The sequence below is a fragment of the Hemiscyllium ocellatum genome, chromosome 32 (assembly GCF_020745735.1).
Source record: "Hemiscyllium ocellatum isolate sHemOce1 chromosome 32, sHemOce1.pat.X.cur, whole genome shotgun sequence".
Classification (NCBI taxonomy): Eukaryota; Metazoa; Chordata; class Chondrichthyes; order Orectolobiformes; family Hemiscylliidae; genus Hemiscyllium; species Hemiscyllium ocellatum.
In genome coordinates, this window is record NC_083432.1 from 4,276,567 (window position 1) to 4,302,279 (window position 25,713).

The 25,713-nt window shown below is 44.3% G+C and overlaps 1 protein-coding gene across 1 annotated transcript in view; it reads left to right on the forward strand.

Annotated features, from left to right (window-relative positions):
• ace (angiotensin I converting enzyme (peptidyl-dipeptidase A) 1) overlaps positions 1-25,713 on the forward strand; it is a 162,640-nt gene that overhangs the window by 91,466 nt on the left and 45,461 nt on the right. Inside the window, exons 8-14 of the mRNA XM_060848532.1 lie at positions 206-429; positions 9,865-10,009; positions 10,112-10,210; positions 11,868-11,990; positions 15,899-16,110; positions 19,879-20,015; positions 24,249-24,407. Coding sequence (XP_060704515.1) covers positions 206-429; positions 9,865-10,009; positions 10,112-10,210; positions 11,868-11,990; positions 15,899-16,110; positions 19,879-20,015; positions 24,249-24,407 — 1,099 coding nt within the window. The remainder of the gene's footprint in view (positions 1-205; positions 430-9,864; positions 10,010-10,111; positions 10,211-11,867; positions 11,991-15,898; positions 16,111-19,878; positions 20,016-24,248; positions 24,408-25,713) is intronic.

A 25,713-nucleotide genomic window follows, 5' to 3' on the forward strand; every position in this document is an offset into this window, starting at 1 on the left:
GGTGGTTTGCTGCTTTGGTGCAAACAGCTGGTTTGTTCCAGAATAAAAATAAAAGGAGAGAAACTCAGCATTTGTACAGAGAGAAAAACAGGGTGAACTTTTCAAGAGCAGTATGATGTGTGTTTGTAATGTTGATTTGGTTTGATCTGGGAGGTGATCAAGGTGTGAAATATTACCTTAACCATGTCCCCATCTGGCTCTCCAGAATCAAACAGTGCACGACCGTGACTATGGAACAGCTCTTCACTGTACATCACGAAATGGGCCATGTGGAATATTACCTTCAGTACAAAGATCAACCAGTCAGCTTCAGGAGTGGGGCCAATCCCGGTTTCCATGAAGCAGTGGGAGATGTATTAGCCCTCTCTGTATCCACACCCAAGCACTTGAAAGAAATCGGACTCCTGGAAAACGCTGTGGATGACTACGGTAAGAGAAACCCTCTGAGAATGGAAGGGCTAAGGGACACAACAGGCTATGGCTAAGGGTGGAAGTGGATTTTTTCAGAAGGCGAGAGGCTATATAATTGAAAAGAAAATATTTGCAGGGCTAATGGAGATAGAACCAATTATGTTACTAGAGACATTTAGAATTAAAATAGCATGCATGGATAAACATGATCCTTCATTATCTCTTAGGGGACACATTCTATGACAGTATGTTTATATAGTATCCTCAAGTGAAAAAATGCACAATTCACTTTTCAATAGTCCCCAGCTACATTGAGAAATGGTAGGGAAAGAGTAACTGGATAATTCTTTCAAGTGGCTTTAAAACATGATGGGTCAAAGGCCAGGAACTCAGGAACTCAACCCCCCCCTTCTCAAATCTACATTAGGATCATGATGGAATACTCTCTATTTGTTAGAATTCTTTGAGGAGGTCATGATAAAGTTAGGCAAAGGAGACCCAGTGGACATGATCTATTTGAATTTCCAGAAGGTCTTTGATAAGATGTCAAACAGGATGCTGCTGTATAAAGCTGTGGTGTCAGGGGCAGGATCCTGGCAGGGATAGAGGATTGGCTGACTGGCAGAAAGCAGAGACAAGGGATAAAGACATCTTCGTCAGGCTAACAGCCAGTGACTAGTGGATTTCCACAGGGGTCAGTATTGAACCTTAATTATTTAGATGACACATTAACCATCTGGCTGAAGGAACTGAAGAACTGTTTGCAGGTAACTGAAGGATAGCACTCGGACAGGCTAAGGGAATGTGCAAAGAAGCAGCAAATGCAATGAAATGTGGGAACGTGTGAGATTTTTGCTGGTTGGTCGGTAGACTAGAGGCATAGACTATTTTTTAAATGGGGAAAGGCTTGGAGGTCTGAAGTACAAAGGGACTTAGGAATCCTGGTTCAGGAATCTCTTACAGTTAATATGCAAGATCACTTGGCAGGTTGGAAGGCAAATGCAATGTTAGTGTTCATTTCAAGATGGCTAGAATATTAGAGCAGAGATGTACTCCTGAGGTTGCGTAAGGCTTTAGTCAGATTGCATTTGGAATATTGTGAGCAGTTTTGGGCCTCTTACATAAGGAAGGGAGGATGTGCTGGCATTGGAGGGGGTTCAGAGGATTCCAACAATAATCCCAGGAATGAAAGGCTTGACACATGAGGAATAGTTGAGGATTCGGGGACTGGAATCAATGGAGTTGAGAAGGATGTGGGGAAATTTGCAATGTACTGAGTGGCTTGGAGAGAGTGGACATGGAGAAGACATTGCAATGAGTAGGAGGGATTACAACCTGAGGGCACAGCCAGAGTAAAGTGACAACTTTCAAAAACTGAGAGGATGGGGAATTTCTTCAGCCAGGATTGGTTAATGTGTGGAACTCATTGTCACAGAGATCTGGGGAGGTCAAGTCATTGAGTGTATTTAACACAGAGATAGATGTGTTCTTGATTAGTAAGGGGACTGAGGACTATGGGGAGAGGGCAGAGAATGAGGTTGAGAAAGATATTAGCCATGATCAAATAGCAGTCTAGATTTGATAAGCCGAATGGCCTAATTCTACTCCAATGTCTTAATTGATTGAATGAGTTTAGCTCCAACAACACTCAAGAAGCTGATCATCATCGAGGGTAAAGGTCAGGTCAGGTGAATTGGCCATGATAAATTGCCCATAATGTTAGGTGAAGGGGTAAGTGTAGGGGTATGGGTGGGTGGTGCTTCGGCAGGTCGGTGTGGACTTGTTGGGCCGAACGGCCTGTTTCCACACTGTCAGCAAACTAAGAGTCTGTATTCCTGACAGGCTCTACACCACCCTCCCCATTAGCAAAACCATGCAATGGCAGTAGTGTGTGCCATCTACAAGATGCACTGCAGTAACTCAACAAAGCTCCACTGACAACCCTTTTCAAACCCTTGACCTTTACCAGGATAAGAGCAGTAAAAGATTAAGGATGACACCACCTCCATATTATCTCCAAGGCCAGACTTGGTAACATGTTGTGATGTCTTCAATGTCATTGGATCAAACTCCAGGAACTCCATCCTTACTGGCATTTTGGGTCCATTTACACCTCAACGACTGCAGAGTCTCAAAGCAACATTCACCACAAACTTCTCAAAGGCCTCTAGGAATGGGCGATAAATGCTGGTCTCACTAACGACACTCACATCCTGTAAAATAACTTTTAAAAATGTGAATAGGTATAAATCTACAGGAGAGTTGGTGACCAGAGAATGCAGATTGAAAACACTTAGCAAAACAAACAGAGGGAAGATGAGGAACGTTTTTAAATGGGCAGTGGTTCCGATCTGACATGTGCCCTCTGAAAGGATGTCAACGGAGAGTTAGACAAGGACTTTCTGCTCCAGGAATTTGCAATTAAATGGAGGCAAGGTTTTTTTTTGTTATGCTGCTATTCCCTAAAGGGGAAAAGCAAACCAATGTTAAATGAAAAACATCCCAAGGCTGCAGAAAATATTATCAAGCACAAGGTACAACACGCAATTACTCATAGACAGAACCAAGGTTCAATTTCAAAACAGCTGAAGGAATTGTCTTGCAAGAACATTTTTATATTCACATTGTAAGCCCATGCTGTATCTAATACCCTCTTGTGTAATTCCCCTCGGTCAATGAGCTTTTTAACTCATGTTAAACATCTCCTGAGGTTTGAATTTGTTATCTCTTCTTAGATTATATTTTATTGCATTGTTGAACGTGTTTAGTTGAACAGTTGCTGTTGTCTGACATCAGACAGTGTTGATAAGATGTTCAAGTGCCATCACTGCCAAATGTTCAAGGCCTGCAAAAATTTCTAAGATAGATAAGGAATGTTTAAAAATGGCACAAGGAACTTGGGGCCCATCTTTGTGGTAGCCTACACCCCCACTTACTTTGACAGATTACCCTCTTCACGCTCCACAAAACGTTCAGTGACTTTCCCCGGTGCTGGCAAATGGGATTGGATTAATTTAGGATATCTGGTCGGCATGGACGAGTTAGACTTAAGGGTCTGTTTCCGTGCTGTACATCTCTATGAGTCTATGGCTATCAACTGAGAGGATGAGGGTGGGTGAATGAAGGGAGGTGGTGACATTGTGGTGTTGCTGCTAGATCAGTGTTCTAGAGACATGGGTTTGAATCCCACTGTGGAAGACGTTTGTACAGTAAGGGTCAACTTGACAATTAGTAAGCAGATTCCAGGAGAACAGATAATAGTTATTTATTTCCAATACAGACATGGACAGAAGATTTCACACAAGGGTTAAAGCTTGCTCTGCTGAATTACAGATCTCCTTCAGGTTTTATACAGCAAGAATTGAACAGTTATCATTCCCACACTTCAATATCCGTGTTTCCCGTATTTTCGTTGTTCCCTACAATTTTTGTTGGCATTGTCTGCTTCCTTATGCAAGGCCTTTGACATCATGGCTTCTCACCACTAGAATCCCTGCAGTATAGTAAAAGCCCACCAAGTCTGCAATGGTCTTCCAAAGAGTACCCACTCAGACCCACCTCCCCTACTCAATCCCTGTAACCTTGCATTTCCCATGGTCAATCCACTTAGCCTGCACATTCCTGGAAACTATGGGTAATTTCTCATGGCCAATTCACCTAAACTGCACATCTTTGGAATGTGGGAGGAAACCGGAGCACCCAGAGGAAACCCACACAGACACAGGGAGAATGTGCGAACTCCACACAGTCGCCTGAGGCCGGAATCGATCCTGGGTCCTTGGCACTGTCAGACAGCAGTGCTAACAGAAATATTTACAATCAGGAATTCTCTCATCCCATTCTGCTACCTTTCGGTCAACAGCTCTTTTGGTGTCTATACCCAGCATTGTACAGGATGCATATAGAGCCTTAAAAATGTTAGAATCCAAAATCTTTGCATACGTAACTTACATCTCTCCCTCCTTTACCACAGCAAAGCAGTCCATTTGCAAATGATACAAGAGTTGTACAATATCCAGGCTTGGGTTGAAAAGTAGCAAATAACATTCATGCCACACAAACATCAGGCAATGACTATCTCCAATAAGGGACACTCTAACCACTGCTCTTAACATTCAATAGCGTTACCATCACCAAATCCCCCACCATCAACATCCTGGGTTCTACTATTGATCAAGATCTCAACTGAACTCACCATTTAATACAGTGGCTACAAGAGCAGACCAGAGGCTAGGAATATTGCAGCAAGTAACTCACCTCCTGACTCCCCGATCCTACACCCGATCTGCAAGGCACAAGTCAGGCGTGTTATAGAATACTCCCCACTTGCCTGATCAGTGCAACTCCAACAATACTCAAGAAGCTTTACACCATCCAGGGCAAAGCAGCGCACTTGATTGGCAACACATCCACAAAAACCATCCACTCCTTCCATTGTCAATACTCAATAGCAGCAGTGTCTACTGTCTCCAAGATGCACTGCAGAAATGCACCAACGATCCTTAAACAGCATCTTTCAAACTCACAATCACTTCCATCTAGAAAGACAAGGGCAGCAGATTCATTGGAACTCCACCCCCTATGAGTGGGAATTCCCCTCCAAGCCATTCATCATCTTGAAATATATTGTTGTTCCTTCACTGAGGCTGGGTTAAATCCTGGAATGCCCTCCCTAACAGCATTGTGGGTCTACCCACACCACATGGACTGCAGTAGTTCAAGAAGGCAGCTCATCATCAAGGACACCCTTTTTTATTACTTGTTACCAATTTGGATAATGGCATAAAAAGTAATAGGTCCAAATTTGCTGATGACACAGATCAGTAAACAGGACCGCATCAGTGGTCTCAGTTTTTCAGCAGAGTTGAGTCTCTATTCTGGATGTATTGCTGCTTGTCTCAACTCAACATTTCTGTTTTCCTTGTCACCATCTAGCCAACAGCCTCTGTATTCAAAGGATCATCTCCCACTCTCTCCACTAGCTCTAGCATGGTGTAATTACCAAGCACGCATTCCTCTTCCCTCCTGCTCCACTCATTAATCAGTACCAACAAACCCCTCTCTTCCTACAACACTTTCCCAAGAAGACCCAGTAAATGTAAATCCTGCCCTTGTACCTCCTCCTTGATCATCGTTGAAAACCCTGAACAATTCTTCCAAGTGAAGCTTCAATTAACCTGTACCTCTTCCAATTTAATCCACTTTATTTGCTGCTCATGGTCTGGTCCTTTCTAAATGAGAGAGAACAAGCACAAACTGGATAGATCACTTTATTGAATACCTTCACTCTGTTCCCATGTTACGCTCCAATTTTCCAGTTGCTTGTCATTTGACTTTTCCACTTTGCTCCCACAACGCCCTGGCTGTCCATGGAAGTTCCACTGAAGCTCAACACAATCCTGGTAACAACTTGGTATATTTCAACTTGTCACTCCATACTAAGTTTAGCAATTTTAGATCATAACCCACACCTCCATCTTAACCTTTGACCTTATTTACTTTCATATTTTGGTCTTCATACTGTCTCTTTTTTTTTCTTTATGCTGCGTTCAGCTGATTTTTAATGTAACAACTTACACCACTTTCAGGTGAAACCTTTGTTTCTTCACACCATCCAAGACAACCCTTTCTGGCTGCTGCAGCACAAAGTCACAGGCCTCCAGTCTGAAAAACAACCCTCTACCACCACCCTCTGCCTTCTACCTTTGAGCCAGTTCTGTATCCAAATGGCTAGTTCTCCCTATATTGCAAGAGATCTAATCTTGCTCACCAGTCTCCCATGGGGAACCTTGTTGAACGCCTTACTGAAGTCCATACAGATCGCATCTACTGCTCTGCCCTCATCAATCCTCTTTGTTACTTCTTCAAAAAACTCAATCAAGTTCGTGAGACATGATTTCCCACACACAAAGTCATGTTGACTATCCCGAATCAGTTGTTGCCTTTCCAAATACATGTACACCCTGTCCCTCAGGATTCTCTCCAACAACTTGCCCACCACAGACGTCAGGCTCACTGGTCTATAGTTCCCTGGCTTGTCCTTACCACCCTTCTTAAACAGTGGCACCACATTAGCCAATCTCCAGTCTTCCGGCACCTCACCTGTGACTATCATTTATACAAATTGTGGGCGGCACGGTGGCACAGTGGTTAGCACTGCTGCCTCACAGCGCCAGAGACCCAGGTTCAATTCCCGACTCAGGCGACTGACTGTGTGGAGTTTGCACATTCTCCCCGTGTCTGTGTGGGTTTCCTCCAGGTGCTCCGGTTTCCTCCCATAGTCCAAAAATGTGCAGGTTAGGTGAATTGGCCGTAGTGTTAGGTGAAGGGGTTAAGGTAGGGGTATGAGTGGGTGGCGGGTCGGTGTGGTCTTGTTGGGTTGAAGGGCCTGTTTCCACACTGTAAGTAATGTAATCTAAATAGTCTCAGCAAGGGACCCAGCAATCACTTCCCTGGCTTCTCACAGAGTTCTAGGGTACACCTGATTGGGTCCTGGGGATTGATCCACTTTTATGCATTTCAAGACATCCAGCACTTCCTCCTCTGTCATATGGACATCTATTTCTTCCGTGTTCTTCTCCACAGTAAACACTGATGCAAAATATTCATTTAGTATCTCCCCTAACTCCTGCCGCTCCACACAAAGGCCGTCTTGCTGATCTTTTGAAATATTACCTCTGTTTTTCTCATTGAGATGTTTACTGGCCTGATGAGTTTTTCCAGCTTTTTATTGATCTTTTTAACATTGCTTCCTTGCTTTCATACTGTATGCCCCTAATTGTGAAGCCCAGGATACCACATATTTGATTACCAACTGCCTTAATCTTCCTTGGTACCTTTGACGATTTTACATGGAGCCCGCGGTCTCTCCTCTTCCTACACCCCTCTTCGAATTCCATTGTTCTTGACTTGGATTTTCTTCATTCTTCCTACTGGATTATATCACTTCTCACTTCCCAGTGCTAACATCCATGTGTTACCTTCCTGCTCATTAAATTAGTCTGTCGCTATGTCCTTTGGTAAAATTATCACTATCCTTGTCATAATTCATCATGTTTCTAAGCTTTCTGTCAACTGCACATTTCAAAAGTGCATCCTGCACACCTAAGTCTAGGTTATTAATATACGTCAAGAAAAGCAGTGGACCATCCTCCAGTGATGATAATCCTCATTTTGACCTTAGAAAATTCACAGGGTAGAAGGGCAACTGAATTTTACTTCAACTAAGAGTCCAAGATAAATTTAATGGACATTCATCACCTCGGTTGCTCTGTGATAGTTCTGCTTATTAGTATGAGCAGTAGTCATTGTGAACTTGCCTCTCTGATTCCTTCAAATCAACAAATCCGCAGCACACACATTTACTCCTCACTGTGCTGGAATTACTCTGTCTCCTCGTTTCCCCAAGTCAGACAGTTCTTGGGTCAAGATCCTCACAGAGACTTCGGTATAAAGTCCGAGCTGACACTCTCAGGGAATGGATCCTGCCTGCCGTCTCCCGTGTGTGGGAAACATCCCACTATTTTAAAAATCAGTAAAGGAATTCCCCCAGGTGACGGATATTAATCTCTCAGTCAATATTAGGAAGACAGACTAATTGAGTTTTGATCACATATTTATCTGTTGGAGCTTGCTGTGGACCATTCACGTTTCCCATGTGACAACAGCGACGTCACTGACTGTGAATAGGTCAGCCATGATCTTACAGAATGATGCAGCTGCTTCAAGGTGGCCTCCTCCTCCCACATTATAGAATAGAAGGGCTTCCTCCTCTTGCCAATAGGTTTTCAAAACCCTAACTTGGTGTCAGCCAATCAACGCTTCCTGATTCTTTCTTTCCTGAGTTTCCTCGTCCCTCTCCTAGGAATTACTGGCTCTTGTTGGGAGATAGTCTTGTGGCTGCCCTTTTTCAACTCTCCCTGGTGTCACAGTGAGTGAGTGTTGACAAACCATTGGAACACAACCAAACCATTTAGCGCCCACTTGTCTGCTCACGGTAAAACCAGAGGGAAGGGTCACAACAAAACCACACTACCAAATCCATGGCTGACTGTTAACCGAGGCAGCAAGGTGTGGTTGGTATTCCTTTCACTCTTCCACTGAATAAAGGGCCAGCACAAATTGTCATACACAGCTACAACTGCCAGAAACAGGCTGCATCTAACTAATCTGTGCCATCATTTTCTCATCAGAAGCATTTATACTACATTGCTTCACAAGCTATACCTCTCCCATAGTAAGAGAGTGGGTTATTCAAGGTCCCACCAGTTGGCTTTCTGGAGTGTAGTGTGGTAACAGTGAATGCATACCCTTGGGTAAAGACGAGAATCTCAGAAATCAGTTGATCAGAGTGAACACTGAAGTATGGGGGGCTGATGCAGAAAGTAAATCCAGCCTGTCAGGGTATGACTTTTGCCCAATATTCACAGAGTTGGAACTGCATGCTCAATAAAAGCTTAGTTGGAAAGAATGTCTTTCTTAATTATTTGCATGACCTTGTAACTTTTGTATAATTTATTGAATGAGTAAAAGTTAACCTCGGGGTAAGTGGAAGTTCCAACCATTTGGATATAACACAGTCACTGGGTGGGCTATCAGCAGTTAGGGGAGAGAGCAACTGTGCTCCTCCAAGTCTCCTGGTGCCTCAATAGTTAAATACCTCAGTGTTAATGTATCCTGGATAGAGTTATGAGGATGTAATAAAACTCAGTTTGTAACTTCTTCTGCTGATATTTGTTCCCACCCTTCGCTATAAAGTACGAGAAAGGCCTGAGACTAAGGCAGGAAGAAGGTGGCTGCATTTACCTAAGGCCTTACCATCATGATTACAGCATTACTGTTAATGAAACCTCTCTAAAGCCTCAATATCCCTCTATAGAATGGAACCCAATGCAGAAGAGGTTTATGAGGCCATGAGTGACCATGGGATTACAACCCAAAGAGAGAACCTCCAGGAAAGGAAGGGAAGCTTTGTGGACAAGGGAGATGAAAGCCTTGACAAAGCAGAAATGATCACTCAGATCTCAGGATAAGATGTCACCCAGTTAAGACAGAGATGAGAATTTTTTTGTCAATGGATGGCGAATCTGTGGATTTTTGTTTTACTCCAGAGAGCTGTTGAGGCTGCATTGTTAAGAATATTCAAGGTTGAGGTAGACAGAACTCTAATCACTAAGGCAATCAAGGGAAGTGGGGATAAGGAAGGAAGGTGGAGTTGAGGATGACCAGATTAGCCATGAACTCTTTGAATGGTGTAGCAGACTTGATGGGCTGAAGCTGAAAATGTGTTGCTGGTTAAAGCACAGCAGGTCAGGCAGCATCCAAGGAACAGGAAATTCGACGTTTTGGGCCAGAGCCCTTCATCACTACTTGATGGGCTGAAGGGCTTACTTCTGCTTCTACATTGTATTCAACTTCTATTTACTCAACCAATCATTTGATTTTGTTTGACAGAAGCCGACATTAACTACCTCTTCAAAATGGCCTTGGAAAAAATCTCCTTCCTCCCATTCGGATATCTGATTGATCAATGGCGTTGGGGCGTGTTCAGTGGGCGGATTTCACCAGCAAATTATAACTTTGAATGGTGGTACCTGAGGTAAAGCAACATCAGACCATCCAATGGATTATACCAAGACGGGGTGATGGCAGCTTGTGTTTGAGTCTGGATTTGGTTTGTGACTGCTCTTTTGCTTTTCAGGACAAAGTACCAAGGAATCTGCTCACCAGTTCCAAGAAATGAGAGTAACTTTGACCCTGGTGCCAAGTACCACATCCCTGCAAACACACCTTACATCAGGTAAAGCTGCCTGAGAGGATTGAATTTCAGACAGAGCTCATTCAATTGCATTGCTGATGAAAACATCCGAAACTCAGGGTGTGGTATTTTCTTCATTGAAGGGGATGAACGCAGTAGGTGAGAAGGGGAAACAGTGAGATGAATTGACTGTCAAGGGAAACTCACCCCCTCCCTGACACCTCACTCATTAACATCTGGGTGAGAAGATCCATGGATGATATTTCCAAGCAGTCACCAATTAGATAACCGAAATGGTCAACTAACAGCTATGTAAGGACCTTCCCTCACCTCTCACCAATCACCAGGTGGATGAGATGGGCGCTTCGTGTCCTAATCCTGAGCAATCTGTCTGCTGGGCTAAGGGGAGCTGCTCCAAATGCCCCAACCTGGAGGCAATCTAAGACATGGATCAGAGGCAAAGGATAACCTCTCAAAGCTACCCTCTTACCCTGCTTACAATCCACCTCCACATCTCCAAATATCTCTCACTCCAACCCCCACCTTGTGAGAACAGTATAAAAAAGATTAGCTTCTTGCCATTGGATCCCCCAGGACTAGGCCACATGAGGAGATGTTCAGCTAAATGACCATCACCTCGATCAAACAGGTAGGGTTCAATGAGTGTCTTAAAGGAGGAGAAGTGGACAGTTTTAGGGAGAGAATTACAGAGCTTGAAGCCCTGGCCGTAAGTCAGACAGTGATCAGTGAACAAGAGGTCAGACCAGAAGAATGCAGACTGTGGAAGTGGAGGAGTTTACAGAGAAATGGAAGGACAAGGCTATGAAGAGAAGTTGAAAAGAAGGAGGAGACATTTTGATTGAGTGGGAGCAAGCAACAGGATGATCGGAAAATGGGACTTGGAAATTCAGGCATGAGCTGCAGGGTTTTCAATGAGTTTAAGCTATGGAGGGGAAAATATGGGAGGGCAGAGGGTGGTGAAAGTCTTGCAGTAACAGGGGTATGAGTGAGGGTTTCAGCAGCACAGGAGATGAGACAGGGTGAAGGCAAATGATAATAATGGAGGCAGAGGTCTTAGTGATGGCACCAACGTAATGTTAGATTCTCATCCTGCGTTCCAAAATGATGCCAAGGTTCGAACAGACTGTTTTAATCTTAAACCAGTGCCAAGGAAGGTCAAAGGTTAGGGAACCCAATTGGTGAAGGACTCAAAATTGATGGCTTCAGTCTTCCCAATATTAAATTGGATGATATGATTTCCTTATCCAGCACTGTGTGCCAGGTAACCGGGAATGAAGGAGAGTGAGCTGAGGTAGGAGGTGATATTTGAGAAGTCGGAAACGGTAGCCTTAACATTGATGCAGATATTTGGTTGTAGTTCCTCCAGGGTCAACTTTGACAACAACATTGTAAAGAGTCTGGGGAAGTGTCAGATAGTTGCCAATGAGAGGAGTGGAGATAGTTGCTCAGGAATGGCATTTGGAATCTAAAGGATGTGGATGAAGGATCACCTTAAATATTCCAAACTCAGAGTTTTATTGGGTTAGAAAATGTAAGGATAGGGATTAAGGGGAGGTGAATAGAGTGAGTTAACACCAATGATAATTGAATTCAGTCGCAGACTGTCTCAAATATTTGAATTGCCTCCTTGGAGTTGCTATGTTTTTCTCAGAGACCACATTTCTTTCACTATTTACAGGTACTTTGTGAGTTTTATCCTGCAGTTTCAGTTCCACAAAGCTCTCTGCTATGCTTCAGGCCACACAGGACCCCTACATAAATGTGACATCTACAGGTCCAAGGAAGCTGGCAAAATTCTCAGGTGGGTTTTGATTCATTATCGCTGTCAAGAATAAAAAGTGAGGAAGGGAAATAAGGTGTAAGAAAGCACAAATACGACTAAAAGGAGATGAGAGGTTGAATTTGCACTCCTTGGAGTTAGAACACAAGACACAGGCCAAAGACAGGTGGTGCCATTTTCTACTGTTTGAGATGAATAGTCTGATTGGTTGGGCCAGCATTAACATGGAGAAACAGTGAGAACAGATAACTGCTGTTCTTGGTGAAATTTATTTACAGTCTGGATGTGAGTCAAATGAGTCTTGTTAATGGTGCAGTCATCTCTCATAACAGTGTGGCAGCACAAACTGGCTACATTAAAGAATGAAATAAATTTGTGCACTTCACACCAAGCTGAGTGCAAAATGGATCATAGAACTCCTAAAGCATGGGAGCAGGCCATTCAGCCCGCATCGACCCTCCAAAGAGCAACCCACCCTGTAACCCTACATTTTCCATGGCTAACCCATCTCGCCCGGATATCTCTGAACAATTTAGCATGGCTAACGCACTTAACTTGCACATCTTTGGACAGCAGGAAGAAACACATGCAGGCACAGGGAGAACATGCAAACTTCCCACAAACACGGGCAGCTAGGTGGCTAGCACTGTTGCCTCACAGCACTTGGCTTCCAGGTTTGATTCCAGCCTCGGGCAACTGTCTGTGTGGAGTTTGCACATTCTCCATATGTCTGTGTGGGTTTCCTCCGACAATCCAAAGATGTGCAGGTTAGGTGAATTGGCCATGCTAAATTGTCCGTAGTGTTCAGGGACGTGTAGGTTAGGTGCATTAGTCAGGGGTTAGATGTAGAGGTTGGAATTGAGCCCAGGTCCCTGCCTCTGTGAGACAGCAGTGCTAACCACTAAGCCACCATTGGATGTGAGCAACCTGATGTATTTTGTGTTGGATAAAAGCAAATTTGACCTACCTTTCTAATTAGCCTGTTGAGAGATGTTATCACTCATCTCAGGAGCATGTGGGACCTAAACCCTGGCCTCCGGGCCCAGGGATGGGGACGTTACCACTGCACCACAAGAGGATTATGGATATCAACCTGAGATAAAGGTACAGCACAACCAAATTATGATATCAACAAAACAATTAGACTCAGAGGAAACTTAAGAAATGCCGAACTATCTGGTGAATTTCTCTGAAGGTGTAATGCACCAAAGGTCCTGCCAGTGTTCATTTCACTGTGTTTTGATTGAGCTGAAATGAGACAGGAGGTGATGTTGCAGCTCTACAGGACCTTGGTAAGGCCACATTTGGAGTACTGTGTGCAGTTCTGGTTGCCTCACTTTAGGAAAGATGTGGAAGCCTTTGGAGAGGGTGCAGAAGAGATTTACCAGGATGTTGTCTGGAATGGAGAATAGGTCGTACGAGGATAGGTTGAGAGTTCTCGGCCTTTTCTCATTGGAACGGCGAAGGATGAGGAGTGACTTGATAGAGGTTTATAAGATGATCAGGGGAATAGATAGAGTAGACAGTCAGAGACATTTTCCCCAGGTACAACAGAGTGTTACAAGGGGGCATAAATTTAAGGTGAAGGGTGGAAGGTATAAGGGGGATGTCAGGGGTGGGTTCTTTCCCCAGAGAGTGGTGGGGACATAGAATGCGCTGCCTGTGGGAGTGACAGAGTCAGAATCATTGGTGACCTTTAAGCGGCAATTGGATAGGTACATGGATAGGTGCTTAAGCTAGGACAAATGTTCGGCACAACATCATGGGCCGAAGGGCCTGTTCTGTGCTGTATTGTTCTATGTTCTATGTTCTATGAGACACAGTCCTACAACAGAATACGCTTTTCTGCAAGATGGAATTAAACAGGTTGATAGTACAGTCGCTGATCTAATTCATGTTCCACGTTATGGTTGGTCTGAGGTCAGCAAATTTATTTTGGTCTTTGGTTTTTAAATTTATTCCCGGGATGTGTGAATTGATCATTTATTGCCCATCACTAGTTGCCTTCAGGAAAGTGGGGGTGAGCTACCTCCTTGAGCCGTGGTTATTCATTTGGTGTAGGTTGCCCCAAATGCCCTGAAGGAGGGAATTCCAGGACCCAGCAACAGTGAAGGAGCATGATATATTTCCAAGTCAGAATGGTGAATGGCTTGGAGGGGAACTTGCAGGAGGTGGTGTTCCCATGCATCTGCTGCACTTGTCCTTCTAGATGGAAGTGTTTGTGAGTTCAGAAGGTGCTCTTGTAGGGGTCTTTGTGAATTCCTGCAGTGCAGAATTTTGTGGATGTTCCACACTGCTGCTAATGAGCAATAATGGTTGGAGAGATTGGATTCTTGTGGATGTGATGCCAATCAAGTGGGCTGCTTTGTCTTAGATGGTATCGAGCTCCTTGAGTGTTGTGGGAGCTGCACTCATCCAGGTAAGTGGAAATTATCTCATCACACTCCTAACTTGTGACTTGCAGATGAAGGACATGCTCTGGGAAATCAGGAGGTGAGTTATTTACTGCAGGATTTCTAGTATCTGACCTGCTCTTGTAGCCATTGTGTTTATATGTCTAATCTAGTTGTGTTTCGGTTAATGGTAACCCTCAGGATGTTGATAGTGGGGGATGCAGTGATGGTAATGCCATGAATATTAATGGTGGTGGTTAGATCGTCTCTTACAGGAAATGGTCATTCTCTGGAATGTCTGTGAAATGAAATGATACTGTCTATTTACCATCCCAAACCTGGATATTGTCTAGATCTTGCTACATTTAAACACTGGCCTCTTCAGTTTATATTTAATCCAATTATGCTGTTATATTGTCACGATAGATAACCATCCCATGAACAATCATTCCACAATCAAGGCTTCTAAAAGTGGCAGTGAACTGTTCTTGTTGCATCTCCATGCCAATGATGTTCTAACCAATCACCACCCTGTTCTAATGTTGCATACATTGGTGTTTCCTTTCGTCAAGCCTGTTCCTCCCATGCTGGTCCTAATGGGTGGAAGATGAAAAGCCTCCTGTTCTTAACTCATTTTAGCAATGCTTAAGTTCTGCACCAGCCAGCAACTACTTGTTGACCACAAATAGGCCTTGCCAACAGCGTAATGAGCACTGTGGTGTGGAGATTCCGGTGGCAATACCCATCATGCTCATACCTCCCTGTACTCACAAATTACTGTTAAGTTTAGGCTTTCTCTATTTGTCCCTGAGAATAATGGGAAGGCCTAGTTATAAATTATTAAATTTGTAACCAGGGTGATCATCTCCCATCTGTAGGAGCCCCTTTCGTTTTTATTGCCCCTTCTTATCTGGGCCTTGGGTTATTCTTGCCTCATAGTCCTCACCACTTGGTCAAAATGGTGGACAGCTAAAAGCCCTTTGAGAGAGCTGTTCATGCATGGGTCATTCCAGGACCCAGAGTCATTAGGTTCTTTGAATGACTGGACTTATTTTTATGGTATAAAATCATTTCTGTGTCGTTCTGTGCAGTCAGTCACACAGTGCAACAGGAACCTAGCAACCAGGTGTGCTGATAGTCCAGCTAGCAATTGGCCACACAGTGTCCACCATTAACTACAACCCCACTGACCTCTGGGAATTAACCAAGTGGGTGGGAGGAATGGTACACCCCCCTTTCCCCTCCTCCCCCACATCTTGCGTTTTGTCAGCATGCACGTATAGATTCCAAATTCAGATGTCCTGAAAATCCATCAGGCTCTGTCTCAGAAATGAAGAATTTCCTAGTGTTGCTGATTTGTACTTCCTCAATTGTATGGGCCTAGATTTTTGGAAAAGCATCTTGTTCAAGCTTTTGCCCCGTTAGGAGAAGATGCTTCCCAGAAATGAACAATCCAGACAGCTTCCAGAACATTAAACAAGTGTGTGAGGTTCTGTATAATGCAGCTTGAATATTTCCCTGTGGTTTCTCTTTCAGTCAAGCGCTGAGTGCTGGTTCCTCGAAACCTTGGCAGGAAATCCTTCAGCAGGTGACAGGCATCAATAAGATGGATGCAGGTGCTTTGCTTGAGTATTTCCAACCCATCACTAAGTGGCTTCAGGAAAAGAACATTGAAACCAAGGAAGAACTGGGTTGGTCTGAATTTGCCTGGACCCCTCCAATCCCTGAAGGATACCCAAGTGGCATTGGTAAGTGGCATTGGTAAGTGCCACAAACAGCAACTGTGAGCTATGGGCAGGGAGGTTAGATAAGATTCCCTATAGTATGGAAACAGGCCCAACAAGTCCACACCGACCCTCCGAAGAGTAACCCACCCAGACCCACTCCCCCACCCTTTATTTAACCCTGACGAATGCACCCAACACTTGGCAATTTAGCATGGCCAATTCACTTGCACATCTTTGGATTAGGAGAGGAAACCATTGCACCCAGAGGAAACCCAGAGGACATGGGGAGAATGTGCAAACTCCACACAGACAGTCACCCAAGGTAGGGATTGAACCCAGGTCCCTGGCACTGTGAGGCAACAGTGCTAACCACTGAGCCACCGTGCAGGCCAAAGATACACCGTTAGAGGGTATAAAATCCTGACAGTGCAATTAGAGGCCATTCAACCCACACTGACCCTACAAACAGACCCCCCCATCCCACAGCTAACACATTTGGATTGCAGATTCTTGAATGCTACGGGATCATGTGGCATGGTCAGTCCACCCTAACCTGCACATCTTTGGAAGGAAAACAGAGCACCCGGAGAAAACCCAAACAGACACAGGGAGAGTGCGCAAACTGCACATAGATAGTGGCAGTAGGCTGTAATCGAACCGGGGTCCCTGTGCAACAAGGCACCATGCTAACCATTCGGCTGCAACTGAACCACCAACCTACCAGCTTGATTAAGCCAAACGTCACTCACTGATTGGCTGTGCTTGGCCTCCCTTATTCATACTGTTTAATAGGGAAGGTTTAGTGTGACAAAAATTGATGAGATGAAGACTCTCTGTTTGCAGCCTTCCCTTTGGGGCCTGTCACATTGACACGGTATAGACATTGCTCAGTCAGTGATCAGAAGCCTCTGCACTCAGTCTCAACAGGAATTATTTTATATCTGAGGTCCTGTACATGAGTAATGTGACCTGTGCCTAGGAGGAACTGCAGTATTGCAATCAATAGTTCCCATCAGAGGAGATTTCCTTGCTTCAAGCCTGACTTAGTTATAGAGATTAATTACAGTAATTAATCAACACTGTCATCATAATTCTCTCCTAAGTGTAGCAGGACAGATGGATTTAACCTGAATTGACCTCTCCTTTGGTTGTAAAAGTCCCTGCACCACTGTCCCAAAAATGAGTAGGAGTTGTTGAACTAGGATCCTGACCAATATTTACCTCTCCACCAAAACCACAAAAAGAGCAGGTAACCTACTCACTGTCACCTTGCTGTGGGATCTTGCTGTGCATTTAGTGATAGTTACCTGAAAGCAAATTGCCCACCCTATTCCCGACATCACAACAGTGGCAACACTGACAATGTACTTCAACTGTGTCTAGAGTGAAACCATGGGAGCTACTGTATTAATGTAAACTGGTTCTTTCTGCTCCCCGAGTGACTTTCCCCTGGGTGGTAAACTGCTGAGCCCTTGTGCTTGAACAATTAATAGAAATCCAGTCTGATGGGTTCGGTAATGAGTCATTGATGCACCCACCAGGTTATCACGTGGGACAGGAATGGAGTTTTCCCACGTTCCTGTCTCCCAATACACATGACCAGGAATCATCCTCATAATCACACTGTATGGTTCAAAACATTTCATTGTAAACAAATGGCTGATGAATGAAACAACTGCTTTAAACTTTCCGTACTCACAGCAAGGGGAGATGTTGCCCAGTGTATTCTCCCCTTGACTGGTTTCCCAGGAAGGTGACTGAACAAACAGAAGGGGAATTGCGTTTCCCTCACACCTTTCACAGCCTCAGGTCTGCTCTATTCCCAAACAAACCATTTATGAACTGCAGTTGTTCTGGAATGTTAGAAACGTGGCAGCCAATCTCTGCATAGCTCGATCCCACAGCAACGTGGCAATGAGCAGATTACACGTTTCTCTTGTGGTTTTGGTGGAGGGTTAAATCTTGGCGAGGATCCAAGAATCAACAAGTCCTTCTCTTTTTGAGGTAGTGACTTTTACATCCAAAGGAGAGAGCAGTTGTGGATTGGAGCCCCATCCTCTCTGAGAGAGGAAATTCCTCCTCATCTCTATCTTAGGTAGCATCTTAGATCCACATCTCTCATGTAAATGGCAGAACCTTTTGAAGTATTAACAAAGAGAAGGATCTGTGTGTAGAGGTCCACAGTTCCTGAAAATGGTGATGCCAGTGCATAAGGTGATCAGAAGGCGTATGGCATGCCTGCCTTTCATTGGCTGGGGCACAGAGTATAAAAATTGCCAAGTTATGTTGCAGCTGGATAGAACTTTAGTTAGAGTGCATTTGGAATATTGTGTACAGTTCTTTTTTTACTATTTTGGTCACCAGACTACCAGAAAGATGTGAAGACATTGAAGAGAACACAGAAAAGGTTACTAGGTTGGGTATTAGCTATGAGAAGAAATGGATAAACTTGATTTGTTTGCACTTGAATGTGAGAGGCTGAGGAGCAACCTGACAGCAATTTACAAAGTGCTCAGAGGCATGGGTAGAATAGTTAGTTGGAGTCTATTTCCCAGCGGAGAAATATCAATTCCTCAGGCACTAGGGTTTAAGGTAAAAGGGGAAACATTTAAAAGGAGATGTGAGAGGTAAGTAGTTCTGCACAGAGCGTGGTAAGTGAGTGGAATGTGCTGCCAGAGGAGCTGGTAGAAGCAGATACAATATCAATGTTTCAGAAACAAACTGTCAGATAGGCCGAGGATGGGGAGATATGGACCACATGGAGGCAAGGGCTTTTTAGTTTAGAAAGGCATCATATATCAGATGGCACGCTATATTGCTCATTGTCCTCTGTACTCAACTCCTCATAAGGCAGTCCGTCCAAACTTGGTTATCACCCAAGAGTGTGGTGCTGGATAAGCACAGCAGGTCAGGCAGAATCCGGGGAGCAGGAAAATCGACGTTTCGGGCAAAAGCCCTTCATCAGGAAGCCCTTTCCAATGAAGGGCTTTTGCCCGAAACATCAATTTTCTTGCTGCTCGGATGCAATCTGACCTGCTGTGCTTTTCCAGCACCACACTCTTCAACTCTAATCTCCAGCATCTGCAGTTTTGCCAAACCTGGTACCAGCTGAGTGAACCTTCTCCAGACTGCCCCCAGTATTTCTAAGGATAAGGGGCTTAAAACAATTGACAGCACACCAGCTGTGTTCTGACTACTGCCTTGTATTGTGCCTTAGCAACACCTCCCTAGTTTTACTGATTTGTATTTCCTCAGTTGTAAGGACCTAGAGTTTTGGAAAGGTGTCTTCTTCAAGTTGTTACCGTGGTGGGAGGTAGGCAGCTCTTCATCCAAGCAGTTGGTCATTTCTCCTCATAGCTGAGGGTCAATGTCAAATTTTGCCGGGTCACATTGGGTGGTACAGTAGCACAGTAGTGAGCACTGCTGCCTCACTGGAACAGGGACCCAGATTCGTTGGAGTTTACATATTGTCCCTGAGTCTGTCTAGAATTCCTCTGGGCACTCCAGTTTCGTCCCACAGTCCAAAGATGTGCAGGTTAGGAGGATTGGCTGTGCTAAATTGCCAATAGCATTTATGGCCATGTAGGCTAGGTGGATTATCCAAGGTCAATGTTGGAATATGATGAGATGGTCTTCAGGGGCTGTTGTGGACTCGATGGGCCAAATGGCTTCTTTCCACATTGTAGGGACTCTACGTTTTTGTAACACTGTGAGACATTTTATCACATTAATGGAGCAACATAAATGCAAGTGTTTTTAAGCCTTTAAGTCTCATTTGGCTTCTTACAGACAAAATCACTGATGAAAAGAAAGCACAGGAATTTGTCACCAATTACGACAAGGTCACAGAGAAAGTATGGTATGACTACACAGAGGCCTCCTGGACATACAATACCAACATCACAGAACATAACAACAAAGTCATGGTACGTTCTTCCTCTCTGATATCACACACAGTAGGTGGTTACATTTGATTGCATTAATCAACATTAAAGACAGGACATTTCTGGGAGGATAACCATTTCACTAGCAAACATCGTATCATTAATCGGGATTCTAATCATTTGAATACAATAGGTGCCATGTGGAAATGAATAAATTAAATATTCTCTGGAGACCAAACCAAATCTGATGATTCTATGCTAACGTACAACTGTGTTTTACACACCCATATCCATAGATTGGATTTGGATAAAGACAACCAACGCAAGACGTTCAAGATTTACAAATGTCAGGTTGTAAATGTGTAATATTGTACAAACAACGTGGGCGGCACGGTGGCACAGTGGTTAGCACTGCTGCCTCACAGCGCCTGAGACCCGGGTTCAATTCCCGACTCAGGCGACTGACTGTGTGGAGTTTGCACGTTCTCCCCGTGTCTGCGTGGGTTTCCTCCGGGTGCTCCGGTTTCCTCCCACAGTCCAAAGATGTGCGGGTCAGGTGAATTGGCCATGCTAAATTGTCCATAGTGTTAGGTAAGGGGTTAATGTAGGGGTATGGGTGGGTTGCGCTTCGGCGGGTCGGTGTGGACTTGTTGGGCCGAAGGGCCTGTTTCCACACTGTAAGTAATCTAATCTAATCAGTTTCCATGTTTCCGTTTTGGATAGAGACAGCACCAGGTTAATTACAGAGCAAAACTCATTCCACTGTTTTTAAACAAAAAAGTAAACGTTTTCACAACTCCTTGGAATTCTAGGGCTCTTCAATTCCCTGGGACTTCATGCCAATTGTTTTGTTAAACGCTAAGACCAATTGTTCTCACCACTCACCCACTCGATCACTTGCTGACACCCAGAAAAGGAGCAGTAATCATGGGCCCAGTGCTGTTCCTGGCCCATACCCTGCCCCTCCTCGTCTCTCCAGCCACACCCCAATCTGACCATGACAGTCCAAACGCTGAGCACAACAACCCCACCCCCAACCTAAGCATTAAGGCCTTTTCCCCTGAGGTGGGGAATTCAGAACTAGAGGGCATCGGTTTTGGGTGAAAGAGGAAAGATATAAAAGAGACCTAAGGGGCAACTTTTTCACACAGAGGGTGGTACGTGTATGGAATGAGCTGCCAGAGGAAGTGCTGGAGGCTGGTACAATTACAACATTTAAAAGGCATTTGGATAGGTATATGAATAGGAAGGGTTTGGGGGGATATGGGTGAGGTGTTGGCAGGTGAGACTAGATTGGGTTGGGATATCTGGTCGGCATGGACGGGTTGGACCAAAGGGTCTGTTTTTGCGCTGTACATCTCTATGACTCTATGGTCATTGGGCACTGATATAGACATCTGTCCCCTCCACCTAGCTCCAATGTTCACCATGCCCTCAACTCAATGTAAAGCCAATTCCCTCCCATTTTGACCTTATACACTCCATGTTAACTCATCCATTAGCACCACTTAGGACTCACACTGAGATTAAACAAGATGAAGAGCCAAGTATCAAGTTTTCATTATAACAAATAAAGATTTCATAGGATCATAAAATCCATCCAATGCAGAAAGAGGCCATTCCGCTCATTAGGTCTGAACCGACTCTCCAAAGAGCATCCCAACCAAAAGCACTCGTACCACCCTATTTCCATTCGGTGTGGCCAATCCACCCTAACGTCTTTATACTGTGGGAGGAAACTGGAGCACCCGGAGGAAACCCTCACAGACACAGGGAGAATGTACAAACTCCGCACAGACAGTCGCCCGAGGGTGGAATCAAACCCAAGTCCCTGACGCTGTGAGGCAACATTTCCATTGATCAAAGTCCATGCAAAATTTTAAAAGGTCCACAAAAAACAATTTTCTTATAAAAATCAAATTGGCTTGTACTTGCATCCCTATGTCAAAGGCAACTAACTCTTCAGGAATTGCTTTGAACTGAATTGAATTGAATTGCATTAGTTTTATTATCACAAATGGAGACAGTGAAAACTTTACAGTCACTGCACTACAGCACCACCTTAGGTACGCAGGTACACAGGTTCACAGGTGCGCAGGCACACAGGTACGCAAGTGTGCAGGTACGCAGGTACACAGGTACAGAGGTATGCAGGTACACCGGTATGCAGGTACACAGGGATGCAGGTACACAGGTACACAGGTATGCGGAAATGCAGATATGCAGAGACGCAAGTATGCATGTATACAGGTTCATAGGTATGTCAGTACACAGATGTGTAGGTACGCAGGTACACAGATGTGTAGGTACGCAGATACACAAGAATGCAGGTACACAAGAATGCAGGTTTACAGGTACACAGGGATGCAGGTACATGGGGGTGCAGGTATACAGATATGCAGTACACAGGTACACAGGTACACAAGGATGCAGGTACACAAGGATGCAGGTACACAGGAATACAGGTAGATAGATATGCAGGGATGCAGGTACACAGGTATTCAGATAAGCACATCAGCAGTACACAGGTACACAAATTCACAGGTACACAGTTACACAGGGATGCAGAAGGACACGTATGCAGGCACACAGGTACACAGGCATGCAGGTACCTGGATATTTAGGTACACAGGTACGCAGGTATGCAGGAATACAGGTATGTAGGTATACAGGTTCACAGGTACACAGGGATGCAGGTACACGGTATGCAGGTACACAGGTATGCGGGGATCCAGGCACACAGGGATGCACGTACACATGTGCACAGGTACAAAGGGACACAGGTACACAGATATGCTGGGATCCAGGTACACAGGTTCACAGGTAAGCTGATACACAGGTACACAGGTACGCAAGTACATGGGTTCACAGGTACGCTGGTACACAGGCATACAGGTATGCAGGTTTGCAGGTAAGCAGATACACGGATGCACAGATACGCAGTTACACAGGGATGAAGGTACAAGGATATGCAGGCACACAGATACACAGGGATGCAGGTACACAGGTATGCAGGTACACAGGTACATTGCCATACAGGTATGCAGGTACACATGTATACACGTACACAGGTTTGCAGGTAGACAGGGATGCAGATACACAGGTCGCAGGTACACAGAGATGCAGGTATGCATGTACACAGGTACACAGATATGCAGGTATGCAGGTACACAGGTTTGCAGGTACAGATACTTAAGATTAAATTCTTAAGAAACAATTCTATTAGAAAAGTATGGAAAGAAATAATCCAGCATTATAGGGTCAAATGAATAAATTTGAAAAATAAAGAATCTGTCAATCAAGATGTGTATTCACAGCCCCAGAACTGTTGTATGTTTTGAAAATCACCTAACCAGTAATGGTGATAGAATTATCCTCTGTGAGGTATTATCAACCAGTAACCTCTGTTATTGCTAGCACTGGTTTTGGAACTCTCACTGACACAGGGCAGGCTGCTTATTTAACTTTTAAAATGTCACTGAGTCAAATAACTCAATTGCTTGAAAGTTTGATATAACTTATCTGCTATTTGTGAGCATTTATACTTCCTGTGAGAAAGCCTTTATTGGAGTGAAAATGTGATCTGTTTGAACTCAGTGCTTGGTTCAGATGGTTAGGTTTCCCTCCTGTGTGAGTCACAACTTGTCCCTTCTTACATCAGTAACAACTGGTGTAAGGTTAAAACTGGCTGTGGGTTGTTTTTATCCTGCCATCAGAGAGAGCACTTCCTGCACAGACACCAAAACAACACCGTACCAGAGACATCCCGGGCATTAGAACTGACAACGATAGTCAAAAAAGATTCACTGTTCCAACTTCTCCCTTCACCAGTGTGTCCCCTCACTCCTACACTCACTGGAATGGATGGTGGGAGTGGAACATAGAAGCAAAGGGATTTCAGGAGGGAATGGGGGGGAGACATGGCAAAGGGCAGGCCATGAAGTGGGAGGGAGCAATCTCAAGTGAAAGAAGCAGTGAGAGGCTGCGGTGATGTGGAGGAAGCAGGGAGATGGGGCAAAGGAAGCCTTTGGGTGGGTGAGGTTTGGAGGTACACAGTGGTGGTTGAAGAAATCACTCAAGGGCTGGCAGCTAGAGAGTACGGCAACTACCGTTTGTGCCAGTGATATCCGTCTGTGTGTCTGAACATGAAATAATCAGCTCGACTTGCATGTATTTGAGTGGGTGTGTATAGACATGCAAATGAGAGTGCTTGGAAAGTGTTGTTAAAGAATCCAAAGGCCATAGCATGCTTCATAACTGCTCTTGTTTCATTAGCTGGAAAAAAGCCTTGAGATGTCCAACCACTCACTGTTATACGGTATCGACGCTCGGAAATTTGACTACACAGATTTCCAAAACCCAGAACTCAAACGTATTCTGAAGACACTGAGTGATATTGAACGTGCAGCTCTACCTGAAGAGGAAGTGAAGGAGGTCAGTGCAGATTCTTACTGCTACAAGGAAATGCCTTCTATTACATAGCTATGAACTGAAGCTGCATTGACTGCAATAACGTTTTGACATAAACTCAGCACATCTTGATAACCTGATTATCAAATGTACAGTAGACTACAGAGACAGACATCAGAGTTGAGAGTGTAGTGCTGGAAAAGCACAGCAGGGCAGGCAACATCCAAGGAGCAGGAGAATCGATGTTTCAGGCAAAAGCCCTTCATCAGGAATAATTCTCTTGCTCCTCAGATGCTGCCTGACCTGCTGAGCTTTTCCAGCACTATACTCTCAACTCTGAGCTCCAGCATCTGCAGTCCTCAATTTCTCCTCGAGACAGACATCCGACTGGTCCTGAATTCAGGCTAGTATTATCTGGATGTTTTTTTCACAACTGAAGCAGATAGTTGTAGTTGTTGTGCAGGTGGAGTAACTGTAAAGGTTTAGAGCTCATTAATTCTCACATAGTGTTACCCATTGAGAATCAGACATCACATTGTTGTGGGGTGGGATTGGGGGAGATGCTGAATTAACAAAGGACTAAAGTCATCCCAAACACATGTGGGAAGCAGCTGATAAGATCCGCTTACAGATCATCGAGGTAACATTTTCATGATGAGGTCCTTGAAAAATAATGAGTTTATTAAGCATCACAGATTGATGTCGAAACCCGATATATTAATAGATATTTCCATGTTTTACATGAACATAATATTTATAGTGTTGATTTGTTATGTGAATGAATAAATACAAAATTAAGAGAAGTTTAAAATAATGTACTTTTTCTTTACTCAAGATTTCCACTCAATATTGAAAAAGCTCCTGTTTTAATCAATGTTTCAATTCAGTTCACTTCTTCAATTTATAACTTCTCTGGAACCTCCATTTATCATGTTTTTACTCCACTGGTTTCTCAAAGACCTCTCTCAGATTTACACAAATAAAGAAACTACCTTTGGTGACAAGTCGGATTAGATGAGAATTCCCAATCAGGTAAGTGGTGCCTGCTATATTCCAAACTAGCAGGCTCCAATCACTGAGGGATGAGGCCCATCTCCACAGCACAGAGAGGAATGCTCAAAAAAGTGATAAACATAAGAATTGGGAGTCATTTAGTCTCCAACATAAGAGTTGAATGGGATGGCACGGTGGCTCAGTGGTTAGCACTGCTGCCTCACAGCACCAGGGACCCGCGTCCAATCCCATCCTCGGGTGACTGACTGTGGAGTTTGCACATTCGCCCTGTGTCTGCGTGGGTTTCCTCCGGGTGCTACGGTTTCTGCCCACAATC